A 16,628-nucleotide genomic window follows, 5' to 3' on the forward strand; every position below is an offset into this window, starting at 1 on the left:
CACAACCCGACGTGCGCGAAGGCCGACAAGCGTAGGTGCGAGGACCCCTCAAATGCCGCTTGCGGCTTTAATATCATTTGCTGCTGCTGTATACTTCTAGTCCACCACAGTTCAAAGGCAAAACATGTACTTTTTTACTTCATTACATTTATTGGATAGCTTTAGTTACTTGCAGATTTGGGTTGATAATATACAATATAACCAGTAAATAAATTATGAAGGAATAGCATAGATTAAAATAAAACTTTATTGATGGCAGTTAAAATTCACAAGCTACACAGAAGATAAACTGTATAAAATAACAGCCCCAACATTTAAGTGATGCATAAATAATTCTAAGTATTTTTTGTGCTATTAACGTTTGTACTTATAACTGTAAGAGTGTTTCTGCACTGTTATTAGTACTTTAAGTTGAACAAGATAAGAGTTTTATAAGATTTTTCCACCTCTGGTGGTGGCCAACATTGTTTTCCAGTATTTCATTGCTTTCATCCCATTTTGAATTACGTATGTGTTTATGATAGAGGATGTCCCTTAAGAAGAACTGCTTAATTTCAATGAAAAAGATTTATATTTGTAAGGCTTACCCAGTTGGGTGTCTGTATTTGTGTAAAGAATAACTATCTGTAAGATACAATGTATACAAGTTGATATACAGTATCTTTCAGTGAAGGGTTCAAAGTGTTATCCCCAGTGTAAATATCAGTGATGTAAACCAGAGGACCACTCCGATAACCTCTTACTGCTGAACGTTCCGGTGTCAGCGGATCCAACCTTGAACGTCTGCCTCAACAGGCAACAAAAGTCAACCTCCAGCTGTGAAGGAATGTAAACCAGTGGAGTGTGAGTGTGGGAGACATTACGGTGATGTTTTTACACAGGTCACAGGCAATGCCCAAGAGCTTTCCTTTTATATTTTCAATTACACTTTTAACTGGGCTGCCCCTACCCCTGCAAAGTGATTCAGCTTTGATTAGATTTCAGATGAAGACTAAAATGTTGCAGCTGCAGGAGGATTAGGAGACCTATTAAACTGATGTTCAACTCTGGAGCATTAGTACCTGCCCCACATCTGGAATCCCCCCCTTTAAATCTGGTGCAGCTTCTGATGGTCAGTGGTAGAGCGACACCATGTGGACACACTGTGACAATACAAGGCTCACCCTGTTAGCATTATACATCAGTCGTGCCATTTATTCGACAAGATCTTGAAGTTATTGGTTATCCTAATAAATAAACATGACTTTTTTTTTTTTTTAGCTGTAAGGTTGAATGCTTCTCGGGACTCCATTGACTGAACACCACAAGAGAGTCAACAACCTTTATTTATCCATATATGTGCCACTCAGAAACTGGGAAGAGGTGTTACAGGATTTGCCCTTAAGAGAAGTCTATATGGATCTTTAACAATTTTTCTCTCTACAAACAGGCCATTGACAAAAATGAAGGGAAAAAGACAATATGGTCGTAACAGTGTAAACACATGGTAATATACATGAAAGCAAAAAAGCAATAGGTATCAGTGACATCAAATTAAAATGTAGGGTAAGTTAGTATGAATAAGAACAAAAGACTCCTGAAAACCCTAACTTTTTTTTTCTCAAATAACAGCTCGGCATACATTTCTACATAGCATGCAATAAGGCACCTATCTAACACAAGGAAGAAACCTATGCTACAGTTTGAAGCACAATTGTTATCCAAATAAAAAGAAAAGAAAATATTGCTCACCAAAATGTTCACTCTCATAAAAACTGTATCTCTCTCATTCCCTTTCATATAACCCAAGCCATATCTAAAAAAATACATCAGTTTGTAAAAGATATTTTACACAGAACAGTAAATAGAGCGCAATCCGTTGGACTTCGGAAAAATCTTGTAAAAGTGAGATTTTCTCGTGTAGTCTTTTAGTATACACAACCATTTTTTTTTTTTGTTTGTTTTTAGATCAAATGGTGAAAGTTTGCAGATCAACGAGTAAGAGTTACCTATAGTCTATACACAGGTAATTGAATTAGTCTCCAAAGCAGTAAAGTGTGATGTTGCATGTCATGTACATTTGGTGCTTGGGTACAGAGAAAACTGCACAGTAAATAATTAGGACACGGGTCATGTTGGAATATGCTACCCAGTAGGTTTTTATTTTCTATTATGCATTTATTTCCTTATGGCTAAATTGCATGTCATAATAGACTCAGGGTGTCAGCCAGTATTGCTCTCTGTACAGTCTATGCAGCAGTGCTAACCCATCGCAGACATACAAAAAACAACCTCATAAATATACAAGATGGCCCTTGGTTGATCGAGCCCAATTTCAAGAACAAGCTGCATGAGAACACCTGCAACATGTTTATCTCCAACACTTAAAAGAACTCAAAGTCATAAAAAGGAAAAAAAAAAAAAAAAGAAACAAAATAAAAAGGTGGAGACAAAGTGGATCTTACTATCAAAAATGTAATCTTTTGGAACAGCACACTAGTCACCTATACATATATATAAAAGAAAATCAATAACTATTTACATTGGATTTTCGATATTTGCTTCACGCGGGTAATGTGGGTGAAAAAGAAATAGCTATTTAAATTGAGACAATAGTTCTTGTTCACCAATTGTGTTTGTAGCCTTGGATAAAGTTGCAGCTGAAAAGCACATGTGCCCACCTGAAGGTACATTAACTGAATTCTTCTATCAAAAAGACTAGCCACAGGGTGAAGCATGTTTTTCCCAGGTAACAATTTTGTCATGTAGATCTTCCAATCACATTTTCTTTTTCTTTTCTTTTTTTTTTTTCTTTAAAAGTGTTCAAAAGAGGTCCTGAAGCATGTGAAGCACAATCACAAACAAGAATAGACTCCTTCACAATCTATTATTATACCCTCTTTAAACTGAGCACAAAGCCCCGGGTTCAGCTCTGAATTATAGGTTGCAAAGTCCTTCAGGCCAAGCCATTTCCTTTTGAAGACTTGTGTGTGTGTCACTGTCCATTTATTCTCAGCTGCTCCACTTCAACATACTAATGTGCTGACCTGACCTCTCATCTATAGAAGCTGGCCTGATATTTCCTCTGGTGTGGTGGTATCGATGAAGGGACCGTGGGTGGAACAGAAACAGGGGGAGCAGGGATGTGTGCGCTTGCATGGGACCGCTTGTGAGGCTGGGAAAGGGTGCTCACTGATCTACGTGGATCCTATGATGTCTGGAGAGGGAAGATGAATGGTTAAAGCCTTTTCCACACTGAGAGCACCTGTACGGTTTTTCAACAGACAGGATGCGCTGTTTTGGGAAGGCGTTATTAGGGAATCCCTTCCCTGTGGGGATGGCGGTGTACTGCTGCGGTTGTGGCTGCGGCGGTTGAGGCTGCTGCTGTTGCTGCTTGTTCTCCAAGTGAACTCTCTGATGCCTTGCAAGCGATGAGGAGTGATTGAATCTCTTGCCACAGTGACCACACGTGTAACTCTTTCCCTCGGAGTGGACTCTTTGGTGCCGCGACAGAGAGGAGGAATGATTGAAGCCCTTATCGCAGTGGTGGCACATGTAGGGCTTGTCTCCCTGCTGATGCACCCTCTGCTTCGGAGGAGTGCCGTAGGTAAGTGGTTTCCCAGGCTGAGGTGGAGAAAACACTGGATTCTGCAGGTGGGTCTTGTGGTGGCGAGAGAGAGACGAGGAGTGATTGAAGCCCTTGTTGCAATGTCTGCAGGTGTAGGGCTTCCCTCCGGCATGGACTTGCTGGTGCTTCTTCAGATGGCGTTTGCGGACAAAACTCTTCCTGCACATGTTGCATTTGTACGGCTTCTCCCCAGAATGGATCCTCTGGTGCTCTCTCAGAGTGGCAGCGGCGGCAAAACACTTTCCACACTGTGCGCACCGGTGAGGTTTGTCTCCGAGCACGACTGCAGCATGGGTCTTCTGGTGCTGCTTCAGGTTCGAGGTTGTAGCAAAGCCTTTGCCACACTGGCCGCAAGTATATGGCTTCTCACGAGCGTGGACCTCCTGGTGTTTTTTCAGATGCCTTCTGCGGACAAAGCTCTTCCTACACTGGGTGCACTTGTAGGGCTTGTCCTCTGAATGCATCTTCATGTGTTCTCTCAGGGTGATGGCAGCTGCAAAGCTCTTACCACACTCTGAGCATCTGTGGGGCTTGTCTGGCAAATGAATCATCTGATGAGACTTAAGGCTGAAGGCATCAATAACATCTTTGCCCATGATCTCAACACCCGGGGGAACATAGGGCTTTTCTTTCATGTGAATCTTCATGTGCTGCTTGAGGCTGGCCTCCACAGCAAAGCTCTCACCACAGTGGACACAGATGTAAGGGTTGAGGTCCTTGTGGATCTCAAAGTGTTGGTGAAGATCGGCTATGCTGCCAAAAATCTCCCCGCACTCGTTGCACTGCAGGCCATGAGCTTCATGTATGATTACACCATTCTCAGACTCCACTGTCAACTCTCCACCATGGTCAGACTCCACTTTCACCACATGCTCGCTTTCTGTCTTGAGTAGCACCTCACCCAGCAATGCCTCATTTCCTGTTGTCTTGATTTCTGCTCCTGTGAAACAGTGCATCTCACCATGTTCCACTTTAATGTAATCATGGTCTGTTTCGGCAACAATTGCATCCACACAGGCTACCGCTCCGAGCTCTGTCCCCAGTCCCTGGATCTTTAAGTCTGAGCCATGGATTTCCAGCTCTAATCCACGCTTTTCTTCTGTCATGATCTCCGTTTCTGCTCCATAGTGAAGGTCGACATGGCTGTGGGCTATGACACACTCCGACCCAAGTGTGTCAAGGCCGGGTGTGTCACATTCAGTCTCTGACTCGGCCATGAGAACACACTCCAGCCCCACGACCTCCGTTTTCCTGCCGGGCGATGACTTAAGTAGGAATCGGGGGTAGATCGCTTTGTTTTGTGCAGTGCCGCGCTGGTGCTCTTGTCAGTAAGCAGACCTGCAAAAGAGGAGAACAAAAAGAGAATAAATACCTACAGTGCCTTCGGTAGTTTTAACTTAATAGTCTCATGTACTGGTCTGGGATAAGGCAATCTGATGAAGAGAGCAACTGACGCTACATTCGCCAAAACTGTGGTCCCCGACACCCTACAAGCGTAATAAAATATGAGGGAGACCCAAAACCAGTTTTGGCTTTACCAGTCATAGTCTCCCATCCTTTACAAAGTCATGCCTGAAAATCGTTTTGCTCACATCTTACCCATCTTTCTTGCATGCTTCAGTGTAGTGGGTTTTTCATACAGATTTATGGCTAATACATAAATGGTCTGGCTAATTTTACAAAGACAGAAAAGGGGAAAATTTAAAAAACTGTGCTGAATCACAGAAACATCTCAGCAGCATGGACTATATTTCACAATTGAGTCCAAGCTGTTAAATGAATGTTCAATATGTTGGTAAGAATTTAATTAAACTATGTCTACAAAAGTGAGCAATACATAAGTAATTAGCACTGCTACACCTACCGTATAAATATCTATTTTGTGATGCAAAATCAGAAGACACGATATCTACTATTGGATCAGACAGAACAGGCCTTCCTGCAAGATAAATTTAATAAGGCATGATTATCTGGATGTAGGCTGTGATCATCGTTGTCACACGATCAGATATTAATTGAAATAGCTTGTTAAGCACAAGTTTGCCATCCAATCCCCCTGCAGACGGAGTCCAGCCTGCTCAGGACACGCATGCACAACCTCAGCCAACACAGACAGAAAAAGCTCTCAGCTGGTGGCACCACAGCACACACAGGGGTTGGTGGCGTATTTGGTTAATACAACAGGTGAACAATGAGACAAGGGAAGTCCTTAATATTACATTAGATCTAGGTTACTTTATACTACTGTACATCCATTGGCCTATGCCCATTTGATGTAAAACAGCACAGTCTGTTGCCTTACACTCAAGTGAAATAATGATTCAGTTTAAGGTTGATATGAATAGGCTAAGGATACATATTTCATGACGAATTAAGTTGTGGGATTGGAGAGATAAAAATGCCTTTTTTTATAACTGCACTCCTCATGTCTCATTAGGGGAAGGTTTGCACTACTACTTAGCACGCTAAGTGGTCATTTGCTAGCTAAGTTAGCCCACAAGACGAGCTTCACTTCACTAGCTAACACAATTGATAAAATCAAAGTGAACCACACAATAATCAAGCCTCCAATTCTAGCTTAATCCACAAGCCAAAGCCTGGCCGGCCTACACAGCTCCCTTATCTGCGCACTTCACCATGCATTATTTTAGAATATATCATAAACTATGTAAAGGCATTTAAACAGTAATGTTTTGTTATTAAACACTGAAGTGATGGTTGCTAGCCTTCCAGAACAGCTACAAATAGCCTTCATAGCCGCTAGTTAGCTGGCTATGGTCGATGGGGGACTGGTTAACGACACAACAGCATTGTGTTAGCTGCTAATGCGTTCACGATTTAGCCAGCTAACTAGCTTCGCGGAAAAAACGGCACACGAGTATTTATTAGTCAAAGTTTAATGAACAACGAAATACTTACATTGAAATCAGTACACGAATTGATTAACTTGGTGCAATTAAAGACAACGACCAGCGCGGATATTCTCCTTGTGCGAGTATTAACAGGCCATCTTGTTGTGCCACACCAGCACTTCCAGCTAGCCAAGACTGCATAGTTGCCTAAGATGGCTGCCGCTAGCTAACGTTAGCTTCCGCCATTCACAACATATCGAATTAGAGACGGCCCTGAAGCGATCTCTGAGTGAAACGAAATTAAAAAGCGTACCAAAATCTGCGTATGGAACCGTAGAGACGATCGTATGAGGTCGTTTAACAGGTAGTAGCGTTAAAAGACGACGTCGTAGGCTAACAGCAAGCAGGTTAGCAAGCTAAGAGCCACACCGTAATTCCAACCAGGAGTTGGCTAGGTGAAACAAAGATGGCTAACCGTGAAAGCGGTGAACGCTGTGCGAAAAGCCCGGGAAAGGACAACTTTTACTTACATAAGCAGCCCCTCAAGACCCAAATCCCAGAGCAGATGCAGTTTGAAATTCATTCACCAAAAAATAGGACCAAACCAAGTATTTGGTTGCTGCTTGAGAGGGCTTGGTAGATCTTGGCTACAGACCTGAAGCCCTCCTTTACTGCGGCAGCACCCGACAAACCGCACACACGACTTCAATGGCGGCCTTGCTGATGTTAGCAGCTATCCAGCCGAGACAATATTAGCGTGCTGGCTACATAGCCATGATGCCAAGCTAACGAGCCAGCTAATCCAGCTTGCTAGCACGGCTAAAGCCTGCTCTCGAGTTTAGTACGAGCCTGTAGATTGTAAAACATTGGAGCGGAAGCTTTGCTAAACCGCCCATCCGACCATGTTAAGTCTGCTTTCGCATGCAAGACAAACTGGACGGTAATTTAAGCAATACGAGATCCACAACAAGCATTCCTTAAAAAAACACTGGAATAAGATCCAAAGCAGAAATAGTCCTTTATACCAGTGTGTTGCTGTGCTTGTCTGCTCTTCAAGCAGAACAGATTGTTACAAGCAGTGCGAGTCAGGGCCTGTATTTTTCCATCACAAAGTTCACAACTGGAGACGAAAAATAGACAACCCGCACGCTGACTAACGATACTATAAACGGCAGGATTGTACAGAGCTGAGCACACACACCCTGTGCATCAACGCTGCCAGTATTCTCGGCAGAGCAAGTTGAATTTAAATGATGAAATAATCATCAGGAGGCAGGATCACGTCGATCGTAAATGTAGAAATCCGTGCATGCACACACCCACCTTTATGTCCTTTTACTTTCAGGTTGCTGAGAGAAGAAAGAAAGAGAATCGTTTATATGCTTCAAACTCCGGGTTGAGAAGGGCTTTGCAAGCCTGTAGTGAGCTTCGTCAGACTGCTGTGTGTGTCTTCCTCTCTCTCTGCCTGTGTGTATAGCTGGCGCCACAGCTCATCTGGCGCCAACGTTGGACGACCGACGCACTTTAGCGAAAGCAATCATTGTCATTTCAATGCAGCACGGAAACCATTGTCCCCCCCTACAGGCGTGGAGGAGCACTGCACCACCACCAGAGGCTGGGCTGTTGCCATTAGTGTGCAGTATTTACATAGAGAGATAGAGAAACTGCAGCAATTAACCCACAGAAGAAGTGTTCAGACCTAAACTTTAAAGTACCAACACAGCACTGTAGAAATACTCAGTTACAAATAAAAGACCTGCATAAAAAGTCCTACCTAAGTGAAAAGTGGAAAATATAAAGTATTCATGTAAAAGAGCACTGCAAAACATGCAACCAGATAATAGTGGAATTAACTAATCTTTTCCTGTTAAGATAAGATAAGAGATGCCCTTGTTACAGCAGAAAAGGGAAAGGTGCAAAACTGTATCAGAAAAATTAACAAGGATATTATTAGTTTTTACTTATGTACATAAGTACTGTCGATATTGCACTGATTCATCTGTATGAGAAAAAAACAACATTGCACAGTTATTCTATATGCATGTTTTTAAAAAACACAGATATTATACATATTCTACCATGAATAGAAACCCACCTATAAAAAAAAGATATTTAACACATTCTTGTATATATGAAAAAAATTGTACAGTGTATTTTAAATGTACAAAATATAACATAACACAGGTTTGAACGCACTGATGTTAGAACAGAGTGAAATGTGACAGTGTGTCTATGTGTACAGTCTGCTGGGAGCAGCACTGATTGTAAACCTAATGCAAATACACAAGCTTTGTAAATTGAAATGAAAATCAGCTCATTACATCTAGTTTTTAGAGCATAAAAACTGGAATGCCGGCAGATTTCTCATCATGCATCGTTTGAGAGTTAAGTCTCTCCTGATACTCTTCTTTTGTAGCTTGAAAAACCCATTCACAATGTGCTGTTTGTCACTGAAGGTGTGTTAAATCCTGTTTGTTTATTTGCATAATAATGAAAGCAGTGCAAACCATGACTTGGATTCAGGCCCTACCCCTGTTCAATTTCTATAAAAAAAACAAACAAAACTGAGATACTAGAAGCAGCCTCACATATTGTCCTATGCAGTTTTTTTTTCTGAAGGCAGCAGAAGAAATGTTGGCCAAATTTAAAATAATCCACTGATTTGATTATTCTGGCTGATAAGAAAATATTATTAGGCTATTAAAACTGAAGAATCAGTAATCAGCATGCAACTGTTGTAGCCTTTGAAGTTTGAACTAGTTTATATATTGTTTTATCTGCAGAGAGAGCAGCAAAATCTGAGGAATAATGAGATGATTAATGGGAGAAGAAAGAAAAAGAAGAAGGAAAAAGTTCTGATCAACCAAAGTCTTTTCAGCTTTGGACTTTTTTCTCTCCATATTTTACTATTGCTGATATATTGGATAACTTGAACATTTATGAAAATGAAAGCATGTGTGAAGCTTATGAGGGAAATGTAAATTTTTGGTTGGAGGTGTTAACAAATTAGAGATCTGAAATATGAGCCAGACTACTCCCTGCTTTTTGCTAGAAGCCAAAAAAACAACAACTTGAAAACCATTGACTAAACACAGTGCTGTATCTTAATGGCCTGTTATATTATCAAACGTGTAAAATCTTCATCTTAAAAGTGAATAAAGTTTTCAAATAGATGTGCTGGAGTAGAAAGTATCCCATTTTCCTGTGAAATGTAGTGAAGTGGAAATATTAAGTAGCATAAAGTAGAAATATGTAAGTGAAGTACACACACTTTAAATCTGTACTTAAGTACAGTACTTGAATAAATGTATTTAGCTACATTCCACTATTGAGCAAAATATTGGTAGAGTAGTAAACCTGCAGTAATGTCACAACATAGAGTTAGAGGAAACATTCAGACTTTGCTTTGACTTTGGATTTATATGACAGCTATATGTACTTTGCAGAATAACTTTTTCACACAAAACCCGATCAGCACACATTTGATGCTGACTTGTACATTAACGCATCAATATAAAAATGCTCATTAACTACTTTGACTTTTGGTAGGTCTTTTCTCTAGATTGCTGATGATGCTTCTGTATTTTTAATTAAAACCTTAATGGAAGACTTTTACATTGTGCAGGTTATAAGTAAATCTGCTACTATTATGCTGCCAGTCCTTCCCTGAAGGATTTTATTTGCATGGTCTATTTGCTGACTTGTCCTTTGAAAACATTTGCTTGATACAAAGTGAGGTAGTCTGTCACTGTGCAAATGAAAACTGACACTGTGGCAGGGCCTTACGTAATTCAGAAATTGGCCTGGCATCACTGTGAACCACTGATGACAGAAAATACCAATGTTAACTACAGTAGCCAGGCCAAATCTGTGCAAAATACCTCAGTATAGGTTTATCAGGCTGTATAGTAGAGCTAAGAAAATGATTTCAAGGGCACAGACTTGTAAAAGCAGCGAGGCAGGAAAGAAAAACATCAATACATCTTTGAAGATAGATCTATAGAACCACTTAATTTAAACAAAGCATTGACTGGATCTATCATGTGTTGGGAGAAAACATAGAAGTATTTGCACCACATTGCACACAGTAGGAATGTCAAACTATGAAAGACTGCAAATAATCACCAGTGAACTAAATGATTACTTCTGACATTTGAAACAAGAAACATCTCACTTGAACAAACTGAATACAGACGAATTAAAGGAAAATAAACATAAATTGTCTAAGTAAGCCACTGGAAGCTGCCAAAACAGATCCAAAGACCTTTGTCCAGTCTGATAATACTGGTGGGGAGTGTTTTTTTTAACACGTCCTTCCAGAATTTATCATTAAGTGCTCAGCTACTCTGCATTTATTATGTTTGACGCTTTTTTTGTTAAATGTCTGTATATTTTTTCACCTTGCAGGACACCATCTAATGTATTTTTGTATTGTAGTGCAGGTGAGTGAGTTACTTTTATTCACATCGGAAGACCAGCAGTAATGTAAGATGTGACAATTTTCACATTTTAAGAATTTAGAAATATAATTTGTAAGCTTTGCAATTTCAGCTTTGGGGAAATGATCGACTATTGGCAGGCGGTTCAGGCTGATGCAGCTCTTCAAGTCAAGTCTAGTTTCTTTTCGTTGCCATCTAAGCCCATTTTGCATACAAAGTACACAATGAGACGAAATTAAGCTTAGTCAGAACCATTAGGTGACATGTAAACAGACAACATGTACTACCAGGAACAATACAGAGTGCAAAGAACATATTGTCCAACAGTATGCAATAACCGGACAGGAAAGCAGAACATTGCTAATTGTACAAAATAGGACTATATGTAGCTATACATTTTTAGACTTCGCAAGAGAGGCATGTATTTATAAGTCATTGTACTTGTATTTAAATACTTATGTGTACATGAATATTGTATACAGTAATACAGTATGATATCAGCTATGCAGGTTGGTCGATACTTTATGCAGTAATGAATTAGTCCCACAAGATGATGCTGTTTTTCCATTACCAGTGTTTGTCAATAGTGGAGTGGTCAGCATACAATGTATAGGCCTAAAGATCACAAGAAAAACACAACTCAACTATAATCATGATACAAATAAAACAAAGTGAAGCTAATTCCATTACAGTCTGTCTATATAGGTAAGAAAACACTAATGTACAGTTCGTCAGTACGGACTCCTTCACATTGTTAGTTTCATCTTTCCCTCTCCTTTGTCTTAACTCTCTTTGTTTCAGGCACTAACACCCATTCTCAGATTATTAAACGCCCAACCAGGAATACTGGTTTTACAATGAGAGCAGACCACATAGCAAACATTCTGTCACACACAGCGTCAGTCACACAGTTTCGCTGGAGCTGTTAACTTCAGGAGCTCTCTGTCTCTGCTGGTACCTGCTTACATTTACTTGACTTTCTGTTTTTTTTAGCTGTTGATCTCAACACATTTGAGAGAAGTTAACATATTATTGCTGAGCTACATCATCTGTGGATTTTTTAATTTTGCTATCATATCTGCTGGATATATTGTCTCAATCTCCTGGCAAGAAAATGTCCCATCCCAGCACTCTGGATTTAGACAGATACAGCAGCTTGGATAAATCCCGTCGGTCCAACAGTCGTAGTCAGCCGAGGGTCCAGGCCAATTATGGGGACCCACTATGCGACTTCTGCACAACCAGGAAGCAGAAGGCCGAGAAATCCTGCCTGGTGTGCCTGGCGTCCTACTGCGAGACCCACCTCCAGTCTCACTATGAATACCCTGCTCTGATGAAGCACAAGCTGGTCAAGGCCACAGGTCAGATGAGAGAGAAGATGTGCGCGCAGCATGACAAGCTGCTGGAGGCTTTTTGTCGCACCGATGAGACGTCAGTGTGCGTTTTGTGCATGATGGACGAACACAAGCACCACGACATCGTCCCGGCTGGAACTGAGAGGACTGAGAAACAAGTGAGTAGTGAAAACAACTTGTCCATCTATTTTTTGAACATTGTAAATAGCCTATCTGAAGTGTGATCCACTATTAATGGCAACTTGAATGTACTTTCTTTCTGTAGAAACAACTTGGTGTCACACTGCACAGATCTCAACACAGGATTGACCAGAGAATCAAAAAGTGGCAGGATCTGCGACAAGCTGTTGAAGCAGTTAAAGTAAGGGAATTCACATTAATCTAAACATAGCATGGTGCCACAAGCAAGACAGTAAGGTTTTCCTGGTTTATCTTATTTCAACAACCTCTCTTCCCCTCTTTCTTATGTATCTCACCAGCACTCGGCTCAGACGGCCCTGGATGAGAACGAGCGGATCTTCACTGAACTTCTTCGTTCCATAGAGAGGAAGTACAATGAAGTCAAGGAGATGATCCGCGCCCATGAAAAGAGCACCGTGACTGGGGGGGAGATACTGTTAGACCGCCTGGAGGAGGAGATCACTCTGCTGAAGAAGAGACACAACGACCTGGATAAGCTCTCACACACAGATGATCACATACACTTCCTGCAGGTGAGGCTGCTCTGTACTGAGATACTGGCGCAAAGGTCAGGGGGTCTTTGGAGAAAAGGGGAGTATCACTCAGTATGTGCTACATGTCTCTCATCTCTTTCTTCTTGTTTTTACCAGAGCTGGCAGTCTCTGTCAGGACCCTCAGGATATGAGGACCTCAACAACGTCAGCGTTGCTCCATTTTACTCCTTTGAGTCCACCAAGAGAGCCATTGGTGCAATGAGATTACAAATAGAAGAAGTCAGCAAGACAGAACTGAGCAAAATCTCAGGAGCAGGTGAACAGATCTACCTTTCTTTATCTCCCTGAGGGGGTTCTGTAGAGTTTCTTTCAGATAATGGGTATTTTTTAGTCTGTTGTTGCTTATTCTGTCATGTGTTTCTTTAAAAAAATAAAAATAAAATATGTCCTCATAGTGAAGGAAGTGTATATCACACAAGACACTGAGCCAAAGCCAAAGAGGGAATCAAGCTTGATGGAAGAACCAAGGACAGACAGAAGAGAAGAACTGAGGACAGATAGAAGAGAAGAACTGAGGACAGATAGAAGAGAAGAACTGAGGACAGATAGAAGAGAAGAACCGAGGACGAGAGAAGATTTCTTGAAATGTAAGTTATTACATTCATTTTTTTTGCACATAAGGCTGTGAAATTTTTAACACCAGTCATGCAGGGCTAGATGGCAGCACACCTCACTCCTATTCCAGCATGGTAAGTTTTTAATATCAAAGCTTGAAAAGTACTAGTCATGGTGTCACATACAAAACATCTCAGTGCTTAACAATGGAATGACTACACCGTGTGGTAAAATGACTGAAACTACCGTGGAAGGTATGCTGCTTGTAGAACCGGTTTGGTGAAATGTAATAAAGCAAACTTACAGTTCAGTTTTCCTTAAGCAAACACAGGTGTTCCTGCTTTTACTTACACGTGGAAAGCATTTAAGCAAGCTGATTTATGGCAGTTTCTGAAACTGTAAAGTATTTAGCTTAGGTGATTTATTTATGTGGAAGATGGTGAAGCAAAAGAAAAGAAGTGATGATAACACAGTGATAATGTGAAAAACTTGATTTAAAAAACCCCACACAGTGACAAAAACACCTAAACTAACACCAGACAAATGCCAAAACATGTGGCAACATTAAATTAAATGACAAAAAGTAAAAATGGCACAAATATGACTAATATTTTATATTTTTCTGCTCTGTTCAGACTCTTCCCAGCTGATTCTGGATGTGAACAGTGTCCACCCCAACCTTCACCTCTCTGAGGGCAACAGAACAGCCACCATGAAGGAAGAAGCTAAGAACTATCCAGACCACCCAGACCGATTTGATCACTGGCAGCAGGTGAGAATTTACTGTATAGAAAGAGGGGGAGGGAAACTGATCTGTTTTAAATGATGTAGAGCCAGCATTATTGTTTCTTCATATTGAAATGGTGTTTTATCCTTGCATTTGATTTGGTTTTCACCTCTTGCTTGTGCTATATTTTGAAATGTCTTTTGCTGGTATTGATTGCAAACTTCTACCCAATTCAAGCCTTTATTATGGGTCTTTCAGACTTGAATTAAAATGCTTTCAGTGTCCCAGTAGACTTCATGTTAACTATCATCTGTCACTGTCCATTCCCTTCCAGGTGTTGTGCAGGGACAGTGTGGCTGGGACTCGCTGTTACTGGGAGGTGGACTGGAAGGGAACAGAGATAGATGTGGCCGTCACCTACAGGGGAATCCGCCGTAAAGGGAACGGCAACGACTGCAGCCTGGGCTGGAACGACAGGTCCTGGAGTTTGTATTGCTCTGACTCCAAATTCTCCTTTGTGCACAACAACAAAAGCAAAGACATCCCAGCTCCCACGTCTTCACGTATCGGCGTCTACCTGGATCATGCAGCAGGGACGCTTGCATTTTACAGTATCTTTGAAAACATGCGTCTTCTGCACAGAGTCCAGACAACGTTCAGAGAGCCCCTCTTCCCTGCATTCAGTGTGTGGGGCTTTGGTACCACTATCAGATTGTAGAAGAGGTGCCACAGCACAGCAAATTGCTCCAGACAACATTCTCTGTGAAATCTGAAACAGTCTGATTATTTCTGATTTATTTCATCTTTTGCCCCAAGTTGTTTTTCCTCGCTTGTGAATTGTTGTATGATTGTTTTGATCACTGTTGTTTTGGGGGAATCAAGATATATTTAATTTGTCAGTAAGGAAGATATGAAATATTAATTATAATGTAATTTTCTTGCTATTTCGCTTTTTAATTTTTTTTTATTATTATGCTCAAGCATCTTATATGTAAATAAACTGATATGTTGTAGATGCTGTCTGTAAATAAAATCTTAATTTCTAAAACTCCAATACTGTTACTAGTTTATTTTAAATTTTAAATATAAATACTCAGGGCATTAATTGGTGATTCTAAATTGTCCGTAGGTGTGAATGTGAGTGTGCTTGGTTGTCTGTCTCTAAGTGTGGCCCTGCGATGGACTGGCGACCTGTCCAGGGTGTCCCCTGCCTTCGCCCTAAGTCGGCTGGGATAGACTCCAGCCCCCCCGCGACCCTAGTGAGGATTAAGCGGTATAGAAGATGGATGGATGGATACTCAGGGCAGATTGCCTGGAAAGTGGCTCTTAATATCGAGCTGCTGTTTTCACTGCTGTTAATTTATAAGTCCATTTAATATCATATTACAAAATAGATCCTAAAGTAATATTTTAGTTGTTTTTCTGATGAGATTGTTGAATCTCTTGATGAGACTCAGAAAGTCTTGTTTTAGTTTACTTATTTTGTTTCTGTAATGTATTGTACCTGTAATATTTTGCTTTTCTATTTGCTCTGCATTTCTTAAGTTACACAATTTTGTTAAAAAAAAATACCTGGCATTGTTTGAGAGAAATAAACCTTTAAAGCTCTTGACACTTGAACAGAAAGTAGTATTTCGAGTGGAAAAACCTGTCAAACCACAAGTTGTGCACTCTAGAAAGCATCTAATTTGGCAGATGATGACAAGCACGGGTGCAACCCCCTCTGCTGCAGACTAATATTAGGATTATCTCATCAGGGGGTACAGGTAAAGTGATGTTTTAAAGCTCCAGAGGGCAGCAGAAACAAGTTTTGTTTGACAGACTAACATTGACTCTCAGATGTCTCCCACATGCACACACTGAAACAGTTCTCCTTTTTTTATATTCTCTGTATCCATTACAAAAGCACCTGTTTTTGAACTGAATGGTTTAATTTTACAGTGAAAAAAAGCAAAAGTGTCATCTTGAGCAGAAGAAAGGCACAAAATTTCTATATATATTTTTTAGTATGCAACAGTTAAGTTGTTTTCCAGCTCTGGTTTCCAAGTGTTGCACCGTTTACAGTGTTCAGCGGCGTTGCTAGGAAACAGCTACACTCCTGTCAGGGTGTCATAGTAACCAAAAAAGAAAAAAAAACTGGACACGATTGAAATGCTAATGTCTAAATCTGCGAAGTGTTCGTGACATCTATCGTATTTTTTCTACATATTCTGACAGTAGTAAAGTGTGATAGTGAGTAAAATCGGGAGTACAGTCGCTGAACCTGCCGGTAGCTCCGCCCACAGGTGGGCGGAGTCAAACAGCTGGATACGGTGGAGTGTCTCGTGGCGGCGATGCAGCGAGACAGACCGCGGAGAGA

At 40.8% G+C, this 16,628-nt stretch overlaps 2 protein-coding genes across 4 annotated transcripts; one reads left to right on the plus strand and one right to left on the minus strand.

Annotated features, from left to right (window-relative positions):
* Positions 1-1,307: 1,307 nt before the first annotated feature.
* LOC103374431 (zinc finger protein 883) lies at positions 1,308-7,953 on the minus strand. Of its 3 annotated transcripts, none has more exons than XM_008304521.1 (2): positions 7,783-7,953; positions 1,308-4,945 (listed from the first exon to the last, which is right to left on the minus strand). In XM_008304521.1, the coding sequence occupies exon 2, from the start codon at positions 4,822-4,824 to the stop codon at positions 3,169-3,171; it is 1,656 nt and encodes a 551-aa protein (XP_008302743.1). In that variant the 5' UTR covers positions 4,825-4,945; positions 7,783-7,953; the 3' UTR covers positions 1,308-3,168. The 3 variants fall into 3 exon arrangements, with proteins under 3 accessions (XP_008302743.1, XP_008302744.1, XP_008302745.1); XM_008304522.1 differs by lacking the exon at positions 7,783-7,953 and adding an exon at positions 6,990-7,065; XM_008304523.1 differs by lacking the exon at positions 7,783-7,953 and adding an exon at positions 6,527-6,546.
* Positions 7,954-11,803: 3,850 nt separating this feature from the next.
* Positions 11,804-15,335, plus strand: ftr14l (finTRIM family, member 14-like). The gene is made up of 8 exons (XM_008304524.1): positions 11,804-12,411; positions 12,519-12,614; positions 12,733-12,966; positions 13,084-13,243; positions 13,383-13,419; positions 13,552-13,574; positions 14,178-14,314; positions 14,604-15,335. The coding sequence occupies exons 1-8, from the start codon at positions 12,013-12,015 to the stop codon at positions 14,985-14,987; spliced, it is 1,470 nt and encodes a 489-aa protein (XP_008302746.1). The 5' UTR covers positions 11,804-12,012; the 3' UTR covers positions 14,988-15,335.
* The last annotated feature ends 1,293 nt before the right edge of the window (positions 15,336-16,628 follow it).

The sequence above is a fragment of the Stegastes partitus genome, unplaced genomic scaffold (assembly GCF_000690725.1).
Source record: "Stegastes partitus isolate 25-593 unplaced genomic scaffold, Stegastes_partitus-1.0.2 Scaffold2245, whole genome shotgun sequence".
In the NCBI taxonomy this organism is placed as follows: domain Eukaryota; kingdom Metazoa; phylum Chordata; class Actinopteri; family Pomacentridae; genus Stegastes; species Stegastes partitus.

Coding starts and splice junctions, on each gene's coding strand:
- LOC103374431 (XM_008304521.1), bottom strand. CDS start 4,824: ATGGCCGAGTCAGAGACTGAATGTGACACACCCGGCCTTGACACACTT.
- ftr14l (XM_008304524.1), top strand. CDS start 12,013: ATGTCCCATCCCAGCACTCTGGATTTAGACAGATACAGCAGCTTGGAT. Junction 12,412..12,518: donor CTGAGAGGACTGAGAAACAA/GTGAGTAGTGAA, acceptor TTCTTTCTGTAG/AAACAACTTGGTGTCACACT. Junction 13,575..14,177: donor GAGAGAAGATTTCTTGAAAT/GTAAGTTATTAC, acceptor TGCTCTGTTCAG/ACTCTTCCCAGCTGATTCTG.